The following is a 15,947-nucleotide window of genomic DNA, read 5'->3' as shown; positions in this document are numbered from 1 at the left end:
TGGACTACGGTTAAAACCACATGGTCAACACCCCCAGGACAGCAGTCAGTGAATCCATGCCCCGTCGTGTTAACAACTGCACAATAGTCCAACCTTTTAGCCCCACTACTTACTAGTCTTTCTGTTTATTGGGCCTCAGGAGACATGGAGTTGTTTCAGATTAAAATAGGTTATTTAGACCTTAATTCTCTATCTGTGTTGAGTTATGTCACTTTTCAAGCATTGTTTTATGGCATGGCATTTTCTCTGTGAGGCTGATGAATGTCCACCCAAGTAATACATGCACATGCCGGATCTACCAGAGCAACTTCGCCATCTGACATATGGGGGGAGTATGATGTCCTTATGGACAGTAATTGCCATTGTGATGAAAGGGATGGCAGAGGTGGTGGTTGTGCAGGACCCGAGAATTGGCCTAGGAGACGGCGGGGATTGGAGTAGGGCTTGTCATGGTGCCACTACCGTCTCCCACCCGGAGGGTAAGGGGAGAACAAGTCCCAGGGGCCGAGGGCAGGCTATTAAAGGGGCTTGGCTGCTTACTTGATTCAGTGTATGTTATGGGTGACGCCACTGTTCCTTTGTCCGGGGTGAAACTGCAAATGTAACAAAGTCCACACACACGGAGAGTAGAGAAAACATGCCATTGCCGGGAACGGTGGACAATGGAACTTTACTTGAAAATTCTTGCATCGGTTACAAGACTTTTGATGGCAAAATAAATGTAGAACACAGACCAGTGCAGGTAGAAACTGTGATGAGGACAGGGAGAAAGACACAGGATGATACTGGGCTCACAGGCTACGTTCTCTTTGTAGCACTGCTCCTGGACAAGATACTCCGAGGAGAACACAAACTCTCTACCAGTCACTCTGCACAGTTGACTCTACATTCAGACACACGTTAGGGTAGGGGTCCTAGGGAAAGACTTCTAGGCCACCTCTCCTCTTCCTCCATCTTCACCACATGCAGATTGAAAGTACCTGCATGCGGGCCACTCTCCAACAGCGCACTCCGTACAGCTCCAAAAAGCCAAAAACCAACAAGCTACCAAAAAGCCCAGTCATGCATCTTGCTCACACATTTATATGACAAGGTCACATGACTTACAAAAGTTACATTTCCAGACATAACCCAGACAGTAACCCATTCAGTGCTGTGGCTAGGCAATACACTTCATATTTATGCAACATAAAACACACTGACAATACATATAAGCACGAGGCTACATAGATCACTCACTTCCATACATGAATTTCTGTACACTACAGTTGGGGGTATGCCCCTTGCCACCAGGGAGCTGATGGCATTGGAGCTGCAGGTTGCACCATGTATGGACACGTGACTCATCTTGGATGCTTGCAACTTTTATTTTAACGGTACAATAACAAATGAGTCCACAACTGGCGGTTAATCATAAATAAAGGCATTTTCGTGTTGGAGTCCCAGAATAATCTTCAGACTATTTCCGGCCGCATGTATAAAGTCCCATTTTAGTCTCTAATCAAGGCCGTACCGGCCGTATTCGCAGATTGTACTAAGTCCCTCCTGTTACCTTCACAGGGCTTTCAAAATATATCCCGGCTGAAGTCCTTTCCTTTTCAGCAAGGCGTGCGCTGTCTAGCAGTTGAATCCAGAGGAGAATAGGGATATTTAGGAGTCGGCTACCAGCCATTCGTGAGAGGAGAGATGCTATAAGTGGGCACCACTTGGATGATCTTGTAAGCACAACTGCCCATAGATTGGGTGGCACAGGTGTCCCGTAAGGGCCAGGCTGTAGCAACAGAAACTAGGTCTGCATCTTCACTAGCCGTCTGCTCGACTCACTCTGACCTCTGGCCGGATACTGACCAGAGAACTCATCCCCATGTGCAGAGGCTACATGTAAACTGAGGGAGAGAGATACCCCAAAATATTAAGGGTATCACAGAAAGGGAAATATAAAAACGAACAATCACTGAAAATGGCCATATACTTACTGACACAGGAGGGAAGATATCTGCACCACCTCAGCATGCAGGCAGCCATACTGCCAATTGAGGGAGCCAATTATACCGATGAGACAGCCACTCACACAACCTCCTATATAGAGGGGGGTGGCTGCTTGGTGTATACTCCTACACAGAGTAGATACAAAGTGCCAGACTATTCTGATACATGTGGTGCACCATTTGGCATTTGGCTGCCTGCATGCTGAGGTGGTGCACATATTTGCCCTCTTGTATCAGTAAGTATATGGCCGTTTTCAGAAAATATTATGGTTAGACCCATCAACCTTAGAACAGAATGTGAAAAACACAATTCATTTTTATATTGTTTCAGTCATCAAGACCCCAAATGTCGCAAAGCAACTGCATCTTAGTGTCCGTCTTAGGGTCCATTTACACGGGACGAATGTCGGGCAAACGATTCCCGACACTCGTCCCTGTGTGTCAGCGCTCCAGTGCTGTTGCACAGGAGCTAGTATTGATGGCTCACTCACAGAGCGGCCAGCAGGGGTGCAGGGAAGCTGCAGGAGATTTCTCTCCTCTTGCTCCCGCGCCCCTCTCCATTAATTTAATATAGTGGCCATTCAGTACTGAACAGCCGCTATTTAAACAGAGCAATGAGCTCATTGTCCACAGTTTATGCAACATAAAAGATCAGTGATGAGCTGATCATCCAGTGTAAATAGCGGCTGTTCAGTATTGAATGCCGCTGTAATAAGTGAATGGAGGGGGGCTGGGGAGCATGAAATCTCCTGAACTGCCCCGCCCCCCTGCTGGCCGCTCTGTGAGCGAGCCAGCAATACTAGCTCCCGTGCAGGAGCACGGGAGCGAGGACACACAGCGACGAGTGTTGGGCATCGTTTGCCCAACATTCGTCTCGTGTAAATTGGACTTTATGCCCACAAGACCTGGACCTCCGTAGTTCAAGCAAACTGAACTTTGATAGTCCTTTTGGATCTAAGTCCAGATCATTAGAATTATGCTAACTGGCCATAAATTCCTGGACAATTCGTAAAAAATGCATTGATGTGTCTGTTCTATAGCTAGAGGAGCTTGTACGGGTTATTGTGATTGTACTTATTACCACACTGGAGGACATGCTATGGATTTTCCTGGCAAACCTTCCACACAGAAAATCTACAGCATTTATAGTATTTGAAAATTATAGATTTTCAAAATCTCATCCATACGCTGCAGAAAAGATCTGCGCAAAACCCGTGCGGAAATAGACATAAGTCTGCAGCATGTCAATCATAGCACTGGGTACCTGGTGGATCTCAACCAATAGACACAATGGAGAGGCATACATGCATTCATTTCTGCAACAGATTTTCTGCTCTGAAAATACATAGATAATTTGCAGCAAAATCTGCAACAAATCCACAGCAGCAAATCTGCACTGTGTGAACATAGCGTTAGGCCTCCGACACATGAGCGTATTTTGCAGCTGTGCACTGTATGTGTGTCTCTGCGACACCATGTGGCTCCATTATAGCCTATGGGGCTTACACATGGGTATTTTTCACACGAAATGATGATCAGCATGAAAAGACTTACGGCATGTCATGGATGGGAAATAGGACACGCCAATGCATGTCAGTGTGCTGTGGTGCTGTATCCGTGTATATCGGACAACACATGGACTGGCATCTCTGTTGTGTCCAATGCAAGTTGCTTCCGAGTCTCTCAAGTACAGTTCGCATTTACGGCTAGTGTTCGTCAAGCCTTAATCCTTTCCAATCCACTGTCTAACATCTTAAGACATTATTGGAGGACATCAGTCGGGGTTCTCTTACTGTACATTGCCAGCGTCTCTGCTGCGGGAGCCTATCCAACGTGTCACCTCATGCAGTACTGGCTTTAGCCAGCATATAGCGCCATTGTATAACGGCAGAAAAAGAGTAAGCCCCCTAGGAAAACCAGGATACAAGTTGGATTGGAAAGGGTTAATCCTACCAATGTGTCCATATCAGTATTCTGAGCTGTATACATACATGACTTTTACTTTTTAGAATTTATTATGGTTTTTCATTGTGTTCATAAAAAATGTCGTCCGTCTGTGATTTTTGGATAAGCTGTCCAGAGAAAAGTAATGATTCGGTTGACAACCCTGGGGCGGGGAGGGGCAGGTCTTGCAGTTCCTGTCTGAATGGGATTTCTACCCGGAATGAAATACACCTGCATTAAATAGATAATGTATGAATATCGCCTCTTCAGCCTAGCTTATCCTGTGTTTTCTCTCTTTTTTAAACGGAACCATTATTGTTCAGATTCTCGCTGGATTGCGCAAATCTTAACAACAATCACGCTGCCAGCAACTGAATGATAATTGGAATTAGTTCGCTTATCGTTCAGTTTGTGCAAACGACGATCGGCCTGTGTAAACAGGCAGTCGTCCATCTAGAAACAACTGCCTGTTTACTGTGAATTGAGATAAGTGTCTAGAAGCCATTTCCGGCCCGCTCTGCCTCCATTCACTGAGTGATCATTGCAGCTGCGCAAAAGCTCAGGAGCAATAATCGCTTTGACAACTGCTGGGCACTTGAGCGCCCGACAATCATCCCATTTGAAAGGACTCTTAAGTCTTCCAAAAGTGACAACCGTAGGGTGGCAGACCTTACTATAGGGCAGAGGATCAACCAGGTTATACATTGTAGGACAGATCCGTAGGGGAGCTGTAACTGGCTGGGGAGTTCTTGATTCTAGATAGAGATACCCTGTGGAGAGGGACCAGCACCGTGAAGTGGGGAGTCCTCTGCCATCCGAAGCTTGGAGGATTTTGGTTTCTGATTTGTTTTATACATTTTTGCATCTTACAACCTCCCTGAGATAATAAGTCGTATAATGTCTGGATCTGCCGTCAATGGCGGCTGATTACTCCCAGCCTGAGAGCTGCTGCACCCTGGTTGGGAATCATTGTATGGTCTATGTAAAATCTACCACTCATTTCTACAATCGGCGCATTCTGACATCTAAAGTTGCAGATTATTCTGCTAATATTCACTTCGGGAGACGTCTGATATAATTGTGAGCTGTGGGTTATCATGGCAGAAGAATTTCCATGCAAAACACTCAAAGTCACAAACTGTGCCTCTTGTGGACGTGTGTGGAGGCAGCAGGTTGTATCCAGCAGTCACAAGACATTACTCTTATGATCCAGTTAGCGCAGCTAATGGTGGTCTTCATTTTGATTAGCTATATTATTATGACACTATCTGCACGTAGTCCTCATCTGGATTTGCTTCCCTCCCGGTGACTGGGACCATATGCGCATAGTCCTCACCTGCATTGCTTCTTTCCCAATGACTGGGACCATCTACATATAGTCCTCACCTGCATTGCTTCTTTCCCAATGACTGGGACCATCTGCACATAGTCCTCACCTGTATTGCTTCTCTCCCAGTCACTGGGACCATCTGCACATAGTCCTCACATGTGCTGCTTCTTTCCCAATGACTGGGACCATCTGCACATAGTCCTCACCTGCATTGCTTCTCTCCCAGTGAGTGGGACCATCTGCACATAGGCCTCACCTGCATTGCTTCTCTCCCAGTGAGTAGGACCATCTGCACATAGTCCTCACCTGTGTTGCTTCTTTCCCAATGACTGGGACCATCTGCACATAGTCCTCACCTGCATTGCTTCTCTCCCAGTAACTGGGACCATCTGCACATAGTCCTCACCTGCATTGCTTCTCTCCCAGTGACTGGGACCATCTGCACATAGTCCTCACCTGCATTGCTTCTCTCCCAGTGACTGGGACCATCTGCACATAGTCCTCACCTGCATTGCTTCTCTCCCAGTGACCGGGACCATCTGCACATAGTCCTCACCTGCATTGCTTCTCTCCCAGTGACTGGGACCATCTGCACCTAGTCCTCACCTGTTTTGCTTCTCTCTCTATGACTGGTACCATCTGCACATAGTCCTCACCTGTGTTGCTTCTCTCCCAGTGACTGGGACCATCTGCACATAGGCCTCACCTGCATTGCTTCTCTCCCAGTGACTGGGAACATCTGCACATAGTCCTCACCTGCATTGCTTCTCTCCCAGTGACTGGGACCATCTGCACATAGTCCTCACCAGCATTGCTTCTTTCCCAATGACTGGGACCATCTGCACATAGTCCTCACCTGCATTGCTTCTCTCCCAATGACTGGGACCATCTGCACATAGTCCTCACCTGCATTGCTTCTCTCCCAGTGACTGGGACCATCTGCACATAGTCCTCACCTGCATTGCTTCTCTCCCAGTGACTGGGACCATCTGCACATAGTCCTCACCTGTATTGCTTCTTTACAGGTGATTCAGGACATTCAAAGAGTCTTGATGTACATCACTAGATCCCTTGGTGAAGACTCGCTCTGAGCAGCAGAACATGAGTAGGGGGGAGGGTTATGGATACACATAACTCAGAGATTAAGGGGGCTATTTTAGAGACAAGATTTGCTGTTTCCTTTCTGAGAGCATCAAAGGTGGCAAGCAATGAGAGAGGTGACATTGGACGTGACATTAATGGGGCAAATTCTCCAATATAATGTTACCAAGGGCGAAGCGTCTGCTGTCCTCACCCCATCGTATAACAGTAATAGTGGCTGTTTATGTTATGTAGGATTTAAAGGGAACCCTGAGATAAAACCGAAGACTAGACAGAGGTCCTGGCTCTTCCTCCTGTACAGTCACCATGTTAAAGCGGTTTTCCGTGGAAATACTATTGATGGCCTATTCTCTGGATAGGTCATCAATAGTTGATCGGCCAGGGTCCGCCACTCGGGACCCTGACCAGTCAGCTGTGCAGGTGCATGCTGTCAGCGCCGCAACAACAGAGGTCGGAGCAGAAGCCTCCACGCCGACCTCCCATGTAGTGGCCAGCGCTTGTAACTGCAGGCACGGCTCACACTGATTTCAGTGAGACTCTGATAGCATGCGCCCACTACTAGTGACTTTGTCTGTACTGGAAAATCAAAGTTGAAACGTGAATAAAAGGAAACCGAGTGTCCCCGATTCTAAAAAGCATTTTGTTTGTCTGTGAACTGATTTACTCGTTGCGAGTAACTGATAACTTCTCTAAGGACACTGGCGTCACGACTATAACTGCAATTCAGTTCTAGATTATTATGTCTGCTACAATCTTATCTCCCTTGCTAGTGGCTGAGCTGGATTACGCTTCAGCCCTTGAAGAAAGGAGAGCCACCATGAACCATTGCCATCTTGTACCTCGCTGTCTCCTCGGCTGAAGGCCTGGTTCTCAATCGCTGCATTAATGGTGTCTCTCCGCAGGGCTGTGCAGTTGGAGTCAGAGTCCCATTTTGGTGGAGTCGGAGCCGGTACAAATGTACAGTCTTCGGCTTATGAAAAAAATGTATTAATTCAGTGCAAATTTCCTTTCATAGAAATTTAGGAAAGTTTTTTGAAATGTCCTATAAATATCTTCTCTTCATCTAAGCACCTATTTTTCAAAAACATTGATACTTAGGATGTAGAATATAGAATGTAGCTTGAATATTTTATCATAATGGTGATGAAAAGCATAATGTTACGATTTTAATACAGTAGATTTATCAAAAAACATATATGAAGGAGTTGGGAGTCGGAGTCTGGGAAAATTGGGGAGTGCGAGTTGGAGGTATCTCAGTACGTAGCTGCTCTTAAGATGTACACTAAGCCCTAATTATATAATAACTGAACAGTTGAATGAGCAATAATGTGATGCATATATCATCACTACTAGGTGGCAAAAATGCAAGAATAGGAATTCATCAATAAATGTCAGGAACGGAATGGTGAAGGTAATCAGATGATGGCACAAACAAATGAGGATGATGATTATGGTATCAGATAATGGAGCAGATGGTAATGGTGAGCAGATAACAAACTGACAATAAGTGACACCCCAACTCTAGACTTCCATAAATTTTTCCCTAATCTATCCCTGAAGCTAACCCTAACACAATAATAATAATAATAATAATAATCTTTATTTGTATAGCGCCAACATATTCCGCAGCGCTTACATAGACAGGGGGAATACAGAAAGACAAAAGTACAAAAAATTACAGAACCACGGTTACAATCGTAATCAGTTGGTGGAAACAATAGGGGTGAGGGTCCTGCTCCAACGAGCTTACATACTACAGATAATGGGGTGATACAGAAGGTAAAGGGGCTGGAGATCTGCACGGTATGGGGAGGTGGAGAGTGAGGGATTCTATACACAAACAATGGTCAGATGTTTGGCCGTGTTTGTTCCTAACTATCCATTATGAAAAACCTATCTGAAACTGTGACCCTGGCAAAACTATGAACCATGAAGTAAGACAAGACTAATACAAACACGGAAAGAGCAAACAAAAACTACAAGGATAAGAAGCAAAGACTGGACCAAAAATAATCACAGGACAAAACTACTCTAACAATAAACAATCTAGACTAGGAACAAGATGCTAGAGCTATGCAAGGAATACTGGATGAAAATGCACATAGTTTACGCAATAACCAGCCCCGCATTGCAAAAGCAAGGAATATTTAAAGAGAGGCTAATAAATCAGGAATTCCTCTTCAAATAAGTCTGAGCTACAGCAGTTTGGTCAGCTGACCTATCCTAATGGATTATCTATGAGACAGCTGCATAGCAAACACCACAACAAAAAACTAGTAGAGAGATGATGAAACAAGAGGACAATTTCTGCTGATTGTAACAAGTATGACAGTGACCTTTCTCAGAAATCTGTATTATAATAATAATGTTGATAATGATAATAATAATATTACATTTTATTTCTCGGTTTAATGTTTGCAAATGGCTGCATCGTAAATCCCCCCTCTAATTATTCTGATCTCTTTTTCAGATATCCACAATGGATTCCAGCTCATTTAGCGGGGTGCCGCGCTTCCTCACCAGGCCCAAAGCCTTCATGACATCTGTAGGAAAGGATGTCACTTTGAGTTGTCAGATTGATGGAAATCCTGCACCCACGGTCACCTGGGAGAAGGACAAACTCCAAATCAACTCCGGAGGTCGCTTCAAGATGGTGCGAGATGGTGAACTCTACCAGTTGACCATCTATGACTTATCTTTTGAGGACAGTGGTCAGTACATCTGCCGAGCCATTAACAACATAGGGGAGGCATTTGCCGCAGTCACAGTGAAGGTGGGAGAAGAAAGCATGGTGGTGGAATGTGCTCCTTACTTTATTCTAAAGCCGAAAACCTCTCGACTAGGCCTGGGAGAAGACGCCGTCTTCCAGTGCCGGGTTCAGGGCCACCCACCACCAGCAGTAACTTGGGAGAAAGATGGCCGACAGTTGGGAACAGCTGCTGATTCCAACCGCATACGTGTAGAGTCCTGTGGAGAGTCCAGCTCTCTGCAGATCCACTGTATTCGATTTTCAGACAGTGGGACGTATCTGTGTCGAGCAGAGAACTCTGTTGGACAAGTCAAGGCTTCTGCTTCACTGTCTATTGACTCTTTTAGCAATTTTACCCAAAACAGTACCAGCACAGTGGAGTCTTCATACGGTAAAACAACCTCACTGCTGTCTCACCTCCAGAAACGACGTGAGGAGATCCGGAAAACTGACCTTTCCATCTTGGGCTCCTATGACTCGAACAGCACATGCTATGGAGCATTGGATACATTGACTGGTCTGGGATTGTCTCTTGACTATGAAAGGGCTGCCACTCTTACACCCAAAATAAGCCGAGATGGTACAATGAGTGTCCTCACCCGCACCTGCACTGTAACAGAGGGCAAACATGCCAAGATGAGCTGCTTTGTCACTGGTGAACCCAAACCTGAGATTGTATGGAAGAAGGATGGAGAAGTGATCACAGAGGGCCGGAGACATGTGGTCTATGAGGATGAGCAAGAGAACTTTGTGCTCAAAATTTTATTTTGCAAACAAATTGACAATGGATTGTACACATGCACGGCGTCCAACCTGGCCGGTCAAACCTACAGCTCGGTGCTGGTCATAGTCAAAGGTAAGTGGTAGCACATCTACTGACAATTGATGGACTCATATCTAACACTACAGGAGTTCACAGGGACTGATGTTGTAGATTAGTAGATTAGGGGTGCACAACCTCTAGGCTTACAATGTGATTCTATGTGGTTCACAATCATCTTTACGCAGAAATGCTTGCCTATGTGCGGCTGCTGAAGTGTAGTGCCTATGTCAGAGAGAATAGGAATGGCATGCAGCTCACGAACAGGCAAGTACTAGTGGTGCTTGGTGTAGTCTTCTCTGGGTCTATTATAATAATTAAGGAAAATAGGGTTGCTTGACTAGTTGGCTCTCCACAAAGGATTATGTGAATTAGAGGTGGCTGTTTATGCATTCGGCTCTTTCCTTTATAGTTTCTCTAAGTTGTTGCCACAATATGCATAATCTACAATGGCGAGAGTCACATGCATGTATGGTCACCTCTATCTGGAGCGCTGATAGGGGTACAGGGAGATCCCATCCTCCCTACAGGGAGTCCTGGAAGTGGAACCTGCACCTTTCAGACATTTATGGCATTGATTTCCATATGCCATAAATGTCTCAAATGGTAATGCCTTTTTAGGGTTCATTCCAGCTTTAGGGAGTGGGTCAATATGATAATGTAGCTTTACGATCACAAAAGGCTGTGCATCTCTGCTTTAGATTATACAGTTGTAGTTGACGGGCATTTCGGGACTTTTTGTGTTTTTCTATTGATGACAAATTAAAAAAAATAGGTCATCAATAGATAATGATCATCAATAGGTCATCAATAGATGATCAACAAGGACCTGCCGCTCGGATCCTCGCTGATCAGCTGTTTCTTGAGGCCACTGTCACTGTGGTCAGCACAGGAAGCCGAAAGCGCTGACCATAGCCCAGTGGCTTGGGTTGGTAATACAGACACAGCTCATGTTGAATTCAACTGAGATCCATCTGTGGTACCAACCTGAGCCGCTTCACTATGGTCAGCACTTTCTGCTTCCTGCAGCCACTGGGAATCAGTTGATTAGCATGGATCTGAGCAATAGGTTCCCACCGATCGCCTATTGATGACCTGTTGATTATCAATAGAAGAATGCAATTTCTGATCATCAATAGACAACATTTTAAACAGTTCTGGAATGCTCCTTTAGAACTTTTCCACTGATATCGTAAAAGTTCCTGTCAACGTCATTGTGTGATTACAAGACTGAACCTTCTAAAAGGTCACATACATGTCTACATGGAAGGTTTCCCTACGATGTGTATTGTGCATGGACCCTCACACTTTGGGTGTAGCACTGAGCTCCCTCCCTGCGGTCAGCCGACGTCCTGCCTATATATAGACTTCTCTCTCACTGGCATACAGCTGATCTTGCATTGTCCCGTGTAAGAATAGACTGGAAGTAATAATAAGATCACAGTTATTTTGAGGTTATAAAATGTTTGAATCATTACAGACGTCTGAAAAATCACGTCAGTGGAGCTGTAGAGGCTGATGACTTCGGACTGTCACCATGAACTCCACCATTCCTCCTCCGAGCTCCCTCCCGACTCATACATGACGTACAATCTGCCTTCTTCCTGTGCTTCAATCAGAGGTAAACAAAAAGCCTGTAATGGCACAAGCCTATCAAAGTGAAGAGAGACCAGAGATAAAGTATAAGAGCCCGACTTCTCTATTTTAACAACCAGACAAAATGCAGGCGCGTTTCAAGGCGTGGCGGCTCTTCATCAGTGACCAGCTGTAGAACACTTAATACTTCCAGAAGGGGCAGAGAAAGGAGGCACGTTCTCCTGGATGAAAGAGGACAGAACCGGAGAATATGACTCCCTTCTCAGCCCTTCTGGATGTATTAAGTGATCTCCTCCAGATTGTCACTGATGAAGAGGCACCACTCCTCAAAACGCGTTTGTAATTTGGCTGGTTAATAAAGAGAAGTCGGGCTTTTATAGCTTCCTCTGATCTCTGTTCATTTTGATAAGGTTGGGCTATTACTGGCTTTCTGTTTGCCTCTCATTGGTTCACCTCACGCTTACGGCTTTTTTATGCCATGGCATTCACGCCATCTGGCAGCACTTTTTTACTAGCCAATGGCCCTTAATATGATCTTAACCCTCACCCTGAGGCTTTGACACACAGGGGGCGCTCCACCTTTTTCTTCTCTGTATTGGCTTCTTCCCGTGAATTTCCACCTTTTATCTCATCTGCTCTTATCAGGAAGCTGTAGAATTTCTTGGGAAATATCTGCACATGTAATACTGCCTGAGTGGGAAGGACCTAAAGTAATGCTGTGTAGCATACTCCGTTTACTGCCTGAGTGGGAAGGACCTAAAGTAATGCTGTGTAGTATACAGTCTACTGCCTGAGTGGGAAGGACCTAAAGTAATGCTGTGTAGCATACAGTCTGCTGCCTGAGTGGGAAGGACCTAAAGTAATGCTGTGTAGCATACAGTCTACTGCCAAAGTGGGAAGGACCTAAAGTAATGCTGTGCAGCATACAGTCTACTGCCTGAGTGGGAAGGACCTAAAGTAATGCTGTGCAGCATACAGTCTACTGCCTGAGTGGGAAGGACCTAAAGTAATGCTGTGCAGCATACAGTCTACTGCCAAAGTGGGAAGGACCTAAAGTAATGCTGTGCAGCATACAGTCTACTGCCTGAGTGGGAAGGACCTAAAGTAATGCTGTGCAGCATACAGTCTACTGCCAAAGTGGGAAGGACCTAAAGTAATGCTGTGTAGTATACAGTCTACTGCCTGAGTGGGAAGGACCTAAAGTAATGCTGTGTAGCATACTTCGTTTACTGCCTGAGTGGGAAGGACCTAAAGTAATGCTGTGTAGTATACAGTCTACTGCCTGAGTGGGAAGGACCTAAAGTAATGCTGTGTAGCATACAGTCTACTGCCTGAGTGGGAAGGACCTAAAGTAATGCTGTGCAGCATACAGTCTACTGCCTGAGTGGGAAGGACCTAAAGTAATGCTGTGTAGCATACAGTCTACTGCCTGAGTGGGAAGGACCTAAAGTAATGCTGTGCAGCATACTGAGCCTACTGCCTGAGTGGGAAGTATGTAAAGTAATGCTGTGTAGCATACTGAGCCTACTGCCTGAGTGGGAAGGACCTAAAGTAATGCTGTGCAGCATACTGAGCCTACTGCCTGAGTGGGAAGGACCTAAAGTAATACTGTGTAGCATACAGTCTGCTGCCTGAGTGGGAAGGACCTAAAGTAATGCTGTGCAGCATACTGAGCCTACTGCCTGAGTGGGAAGGACCTAAAGTAATGCTGTGCAGCATACTGAGCCTACTGCCTGAGTGGGAAGGACCTAAAGTAATACTGTGTAGCATACTCCGTTTACTGCCTGAGTAGGAAGGACCTAAAGTAATGCTGTGTAGCATACTGAGTCTACTGCCTGAGTCTTTTCAGCTTGGGGGGCAGTCTGATGTACAGCAGATAATACAAGCCTGTGCAGCATGGGGGCAGTCTGTTTTACATCAGACAATGAAGCAGATAATACAAGCCTGTCTATTATACAGCAGTGAGAACTTTAAACAACTTTAGTATGTACTGATATATTGGTCACACAGATATTTGAGTGATATCTAGGCAACCTTGTGTAATATGGTTTGTAGGATACACCAAGAACTGCAAGAAGAGACATTAACAAGATTTAGCAGAATATACATAATGCTGGTGATCGGCTGTATACAGAGTAGGAGAGCCCATCACAACATTCAAAAGGCCCTGCTACTTGCACTAAATAACCTTCTTTACCCAAACAAAAAATGAACAGACTGGCGATTGCTTGTTTCTACCCCCTCCCACTATTTCTTCAAGAACAGGGCAGTGTGGCCCTCTAGCCGTTACCTTCCTCTTCCTCCTGTGTTCATATTGAGGGGAAGCCTTTCTTAGAGACGCCACCTTGAGCTATCAGGTCTATCCTGAGACGTCATTGAACTTATCATTATGCTAGATACATCCTTAATTAAAGTAAGAGGTTTGTGATAATCCTGAAACAATCAGCTCTAGGATGAAGGATTCTCTATGAGGAGAATGACTCAGTCTTGTTGCTGCAGTTCTCCTGCGTCACCAGCAGAGGGCAGAGCAGTACAGATGACAGCACTGACAATAAATCTGATATTACATGGAGCCTGAGCACATCAACCCGCCTAACCCCCAAAGGGGACGGCAGCTTTTGTATTCATCACCTTCTATTATTTGCAGTCCATGTAAAACAAAGTTGTGATTATGATTTTATGAATATCTGAAATATTTAATATATTAACACTTCCTTGCTCATTATCTTCTCTGCAGAACCGGGCCATATAGCGGTAGGAAGCATGTTGGGTTCTCACATACGAGTCTGTGCTCTGTATGATTCTGTTTGTCCTTCAGTCTCTGTAGAACTATGGGAATGCCCAGCTGCCACCTGGGGGGAGGGGGGATGCTGTATTGTCAGGTTACATTGTAATAGTGGGGTCTTTCCTGGCCAGTAATTACTGGGGCTTTTCCTAGATGCCAATTCTATGACGTCCCGTAAATGAGGTGATTGACAGCACAGGCCCTGTACATCTAATGAGATGAGAACTCCATAATTCCTGTTTTATTAGTGTCGGCTGCTCTGAGGAATATTGTCTTGTCCTTCCATCTAGGAAGACATTTATTACAGAAGCATCGGTTGATTTTGTTAATATTTTTGTTTAAAAAGTTATTAAAATGAAAGAATAGTTTTATTTTTGTTACTTTTTTATATCAGTAGCCTCACAAAAAAAGTATTTTATAAAAAAAATTAGATATCAATTTTGCTGTGTATCTGCTCCGTGTAAAACAAAAAAGTTTGGTATGGTGTTAGTCAAAATGTGATTGTTCCCAGCAAGAGAAACCAAGTAATCTTGTAGATATGATGCCTTTGATTGGCTAACAAAAATACATGATGTTATAGCAAGCTTTCAAACCTACTTCGGGTTCTTCCTCAGGCTTATGGAGTAGATCTGAAGAAACATGCATTTATACATATATATGAACAGGCACACACCTGGTGTGATTAATTTGCACTTAAATCTATGCCGTAACAGAATGAAAAGTACAGACATGAAGTGATTCATTTGCACTTCAAATAATACCAGTACAAGATGGGTAGAGGAGTAGATACGCTGATAAGGGATGTGAAGGTTTTATGGTCTCTTGTGTTAGAGGGTTACCAGGCCAGTGTGTTATCTCTGCTACAGACTTTTCATATTCTCCACTGGTGTACATAGCCCCCTCTGATATTCATTCCATTCTGGAGAGTGTCAAAGGTAGTCATAAATGTGTAGTCCCAAATTCTTCTGTGACATAGAAATTTGAAATTGCCTTTTAATATAGTAACTTGCATATGTTCTATGTTGTGTCCGTGACGAGAGAACTTTATTACTACCTTTGACACTCTCCAGAACGGAATGAATCGGACGGGGCTATCTACACCAGTGGAGAATATGAAAAATCCGTAGCAGAGATAACACGCTGGCCTGGTGACCCCCCTAACACCAATTTAGAGACCATAAAGCTTTCACATCCCTTATCAGCTGACTATTTACTTAATTACTCTTCTACCCATCTTGTACTGATATTATTTTAAGTGCAAATAAATCACTTCATGTCTGTGCCTTTTCATGCTGTTATGGCATTGATTTAAGTGCAAATTAATCACACCAGATCTGTGCCTGTTCATATGCATGCAGAAATGCATGTTTCTTCAGATCTCCATAAGCCTGAGGAAGAACCCTGCGTAGGTTGGAAAGCTTGCTATAGCATCATGTATTTCTGTTAGCCATTAAAAGATATCATATCTACAAGTTACTTAATTTCTTTTACTGAGAACAATCACATTCTGCTCTGGGTGGTATCACATAGTGCCAGGCTCACTTGTATTCATCCCGCTTGCCTCGCCACTTGCTACAACACCAACTTGTCTTCTCCATCAGTCCGAGCTTCTTGTTGTATGCAATTATTTTTTA

At 44.6% G+C, this 15,947-nt stretch overlaps 1 protein-coding gene across 10 annotated transcripts in view; it reads left to right on the top strand.

The window, feature by feature from the left end:
- OBSCN (obscurin, cytoskeletal calmodulin and titin-interacting RhoGEF) overlaps positions 1 to 15,947 on the top strand; it is a 281,462-nt gene that overhangs the window by 19,839 nt on the left and 245,676 nt on the right. For all 10 annotated transcript variants that reach the window (XM_066585186.1, XM_066585185.1, XM_066585191.1 and 7 more), the window contains exon 2: positions 8,834 to 9,968. In XM_066585186.1, coding sequence (XP_066441283.1) covers positions 8,843 to 9,968 — 1,126 coding nt within the window. In that variant the 5' untranslated portion in view covers positions 8,834 to 8,842. The remainder of the gene's footprint in view (positions 1 to 8,833; positions 9,969 to 15,947) is intronic.

The sequence above is a fragment of the Eleutherodactylus coqui genome, chromosome 12 (genome assembly GCF_035609145.1).
Source record: "Eleutherodactylus coqui strain aEleCoq1 chromosome 12, aEleCoq1.hap1, whole genome shotgun sequence".
Classification (NCBI taxonomy): Eukaryota; Metazoa; Chordata; class Amphibia; order Anura; family Eleutherodactylidae; genus Eleutherodactylus; species Eleutherodactylus coqui.
The sequence above is the reverse complement of the archived record's forward strand: the minus strand, read 5'-3'. Positions and strand labels throughout refer to the sequence as shown.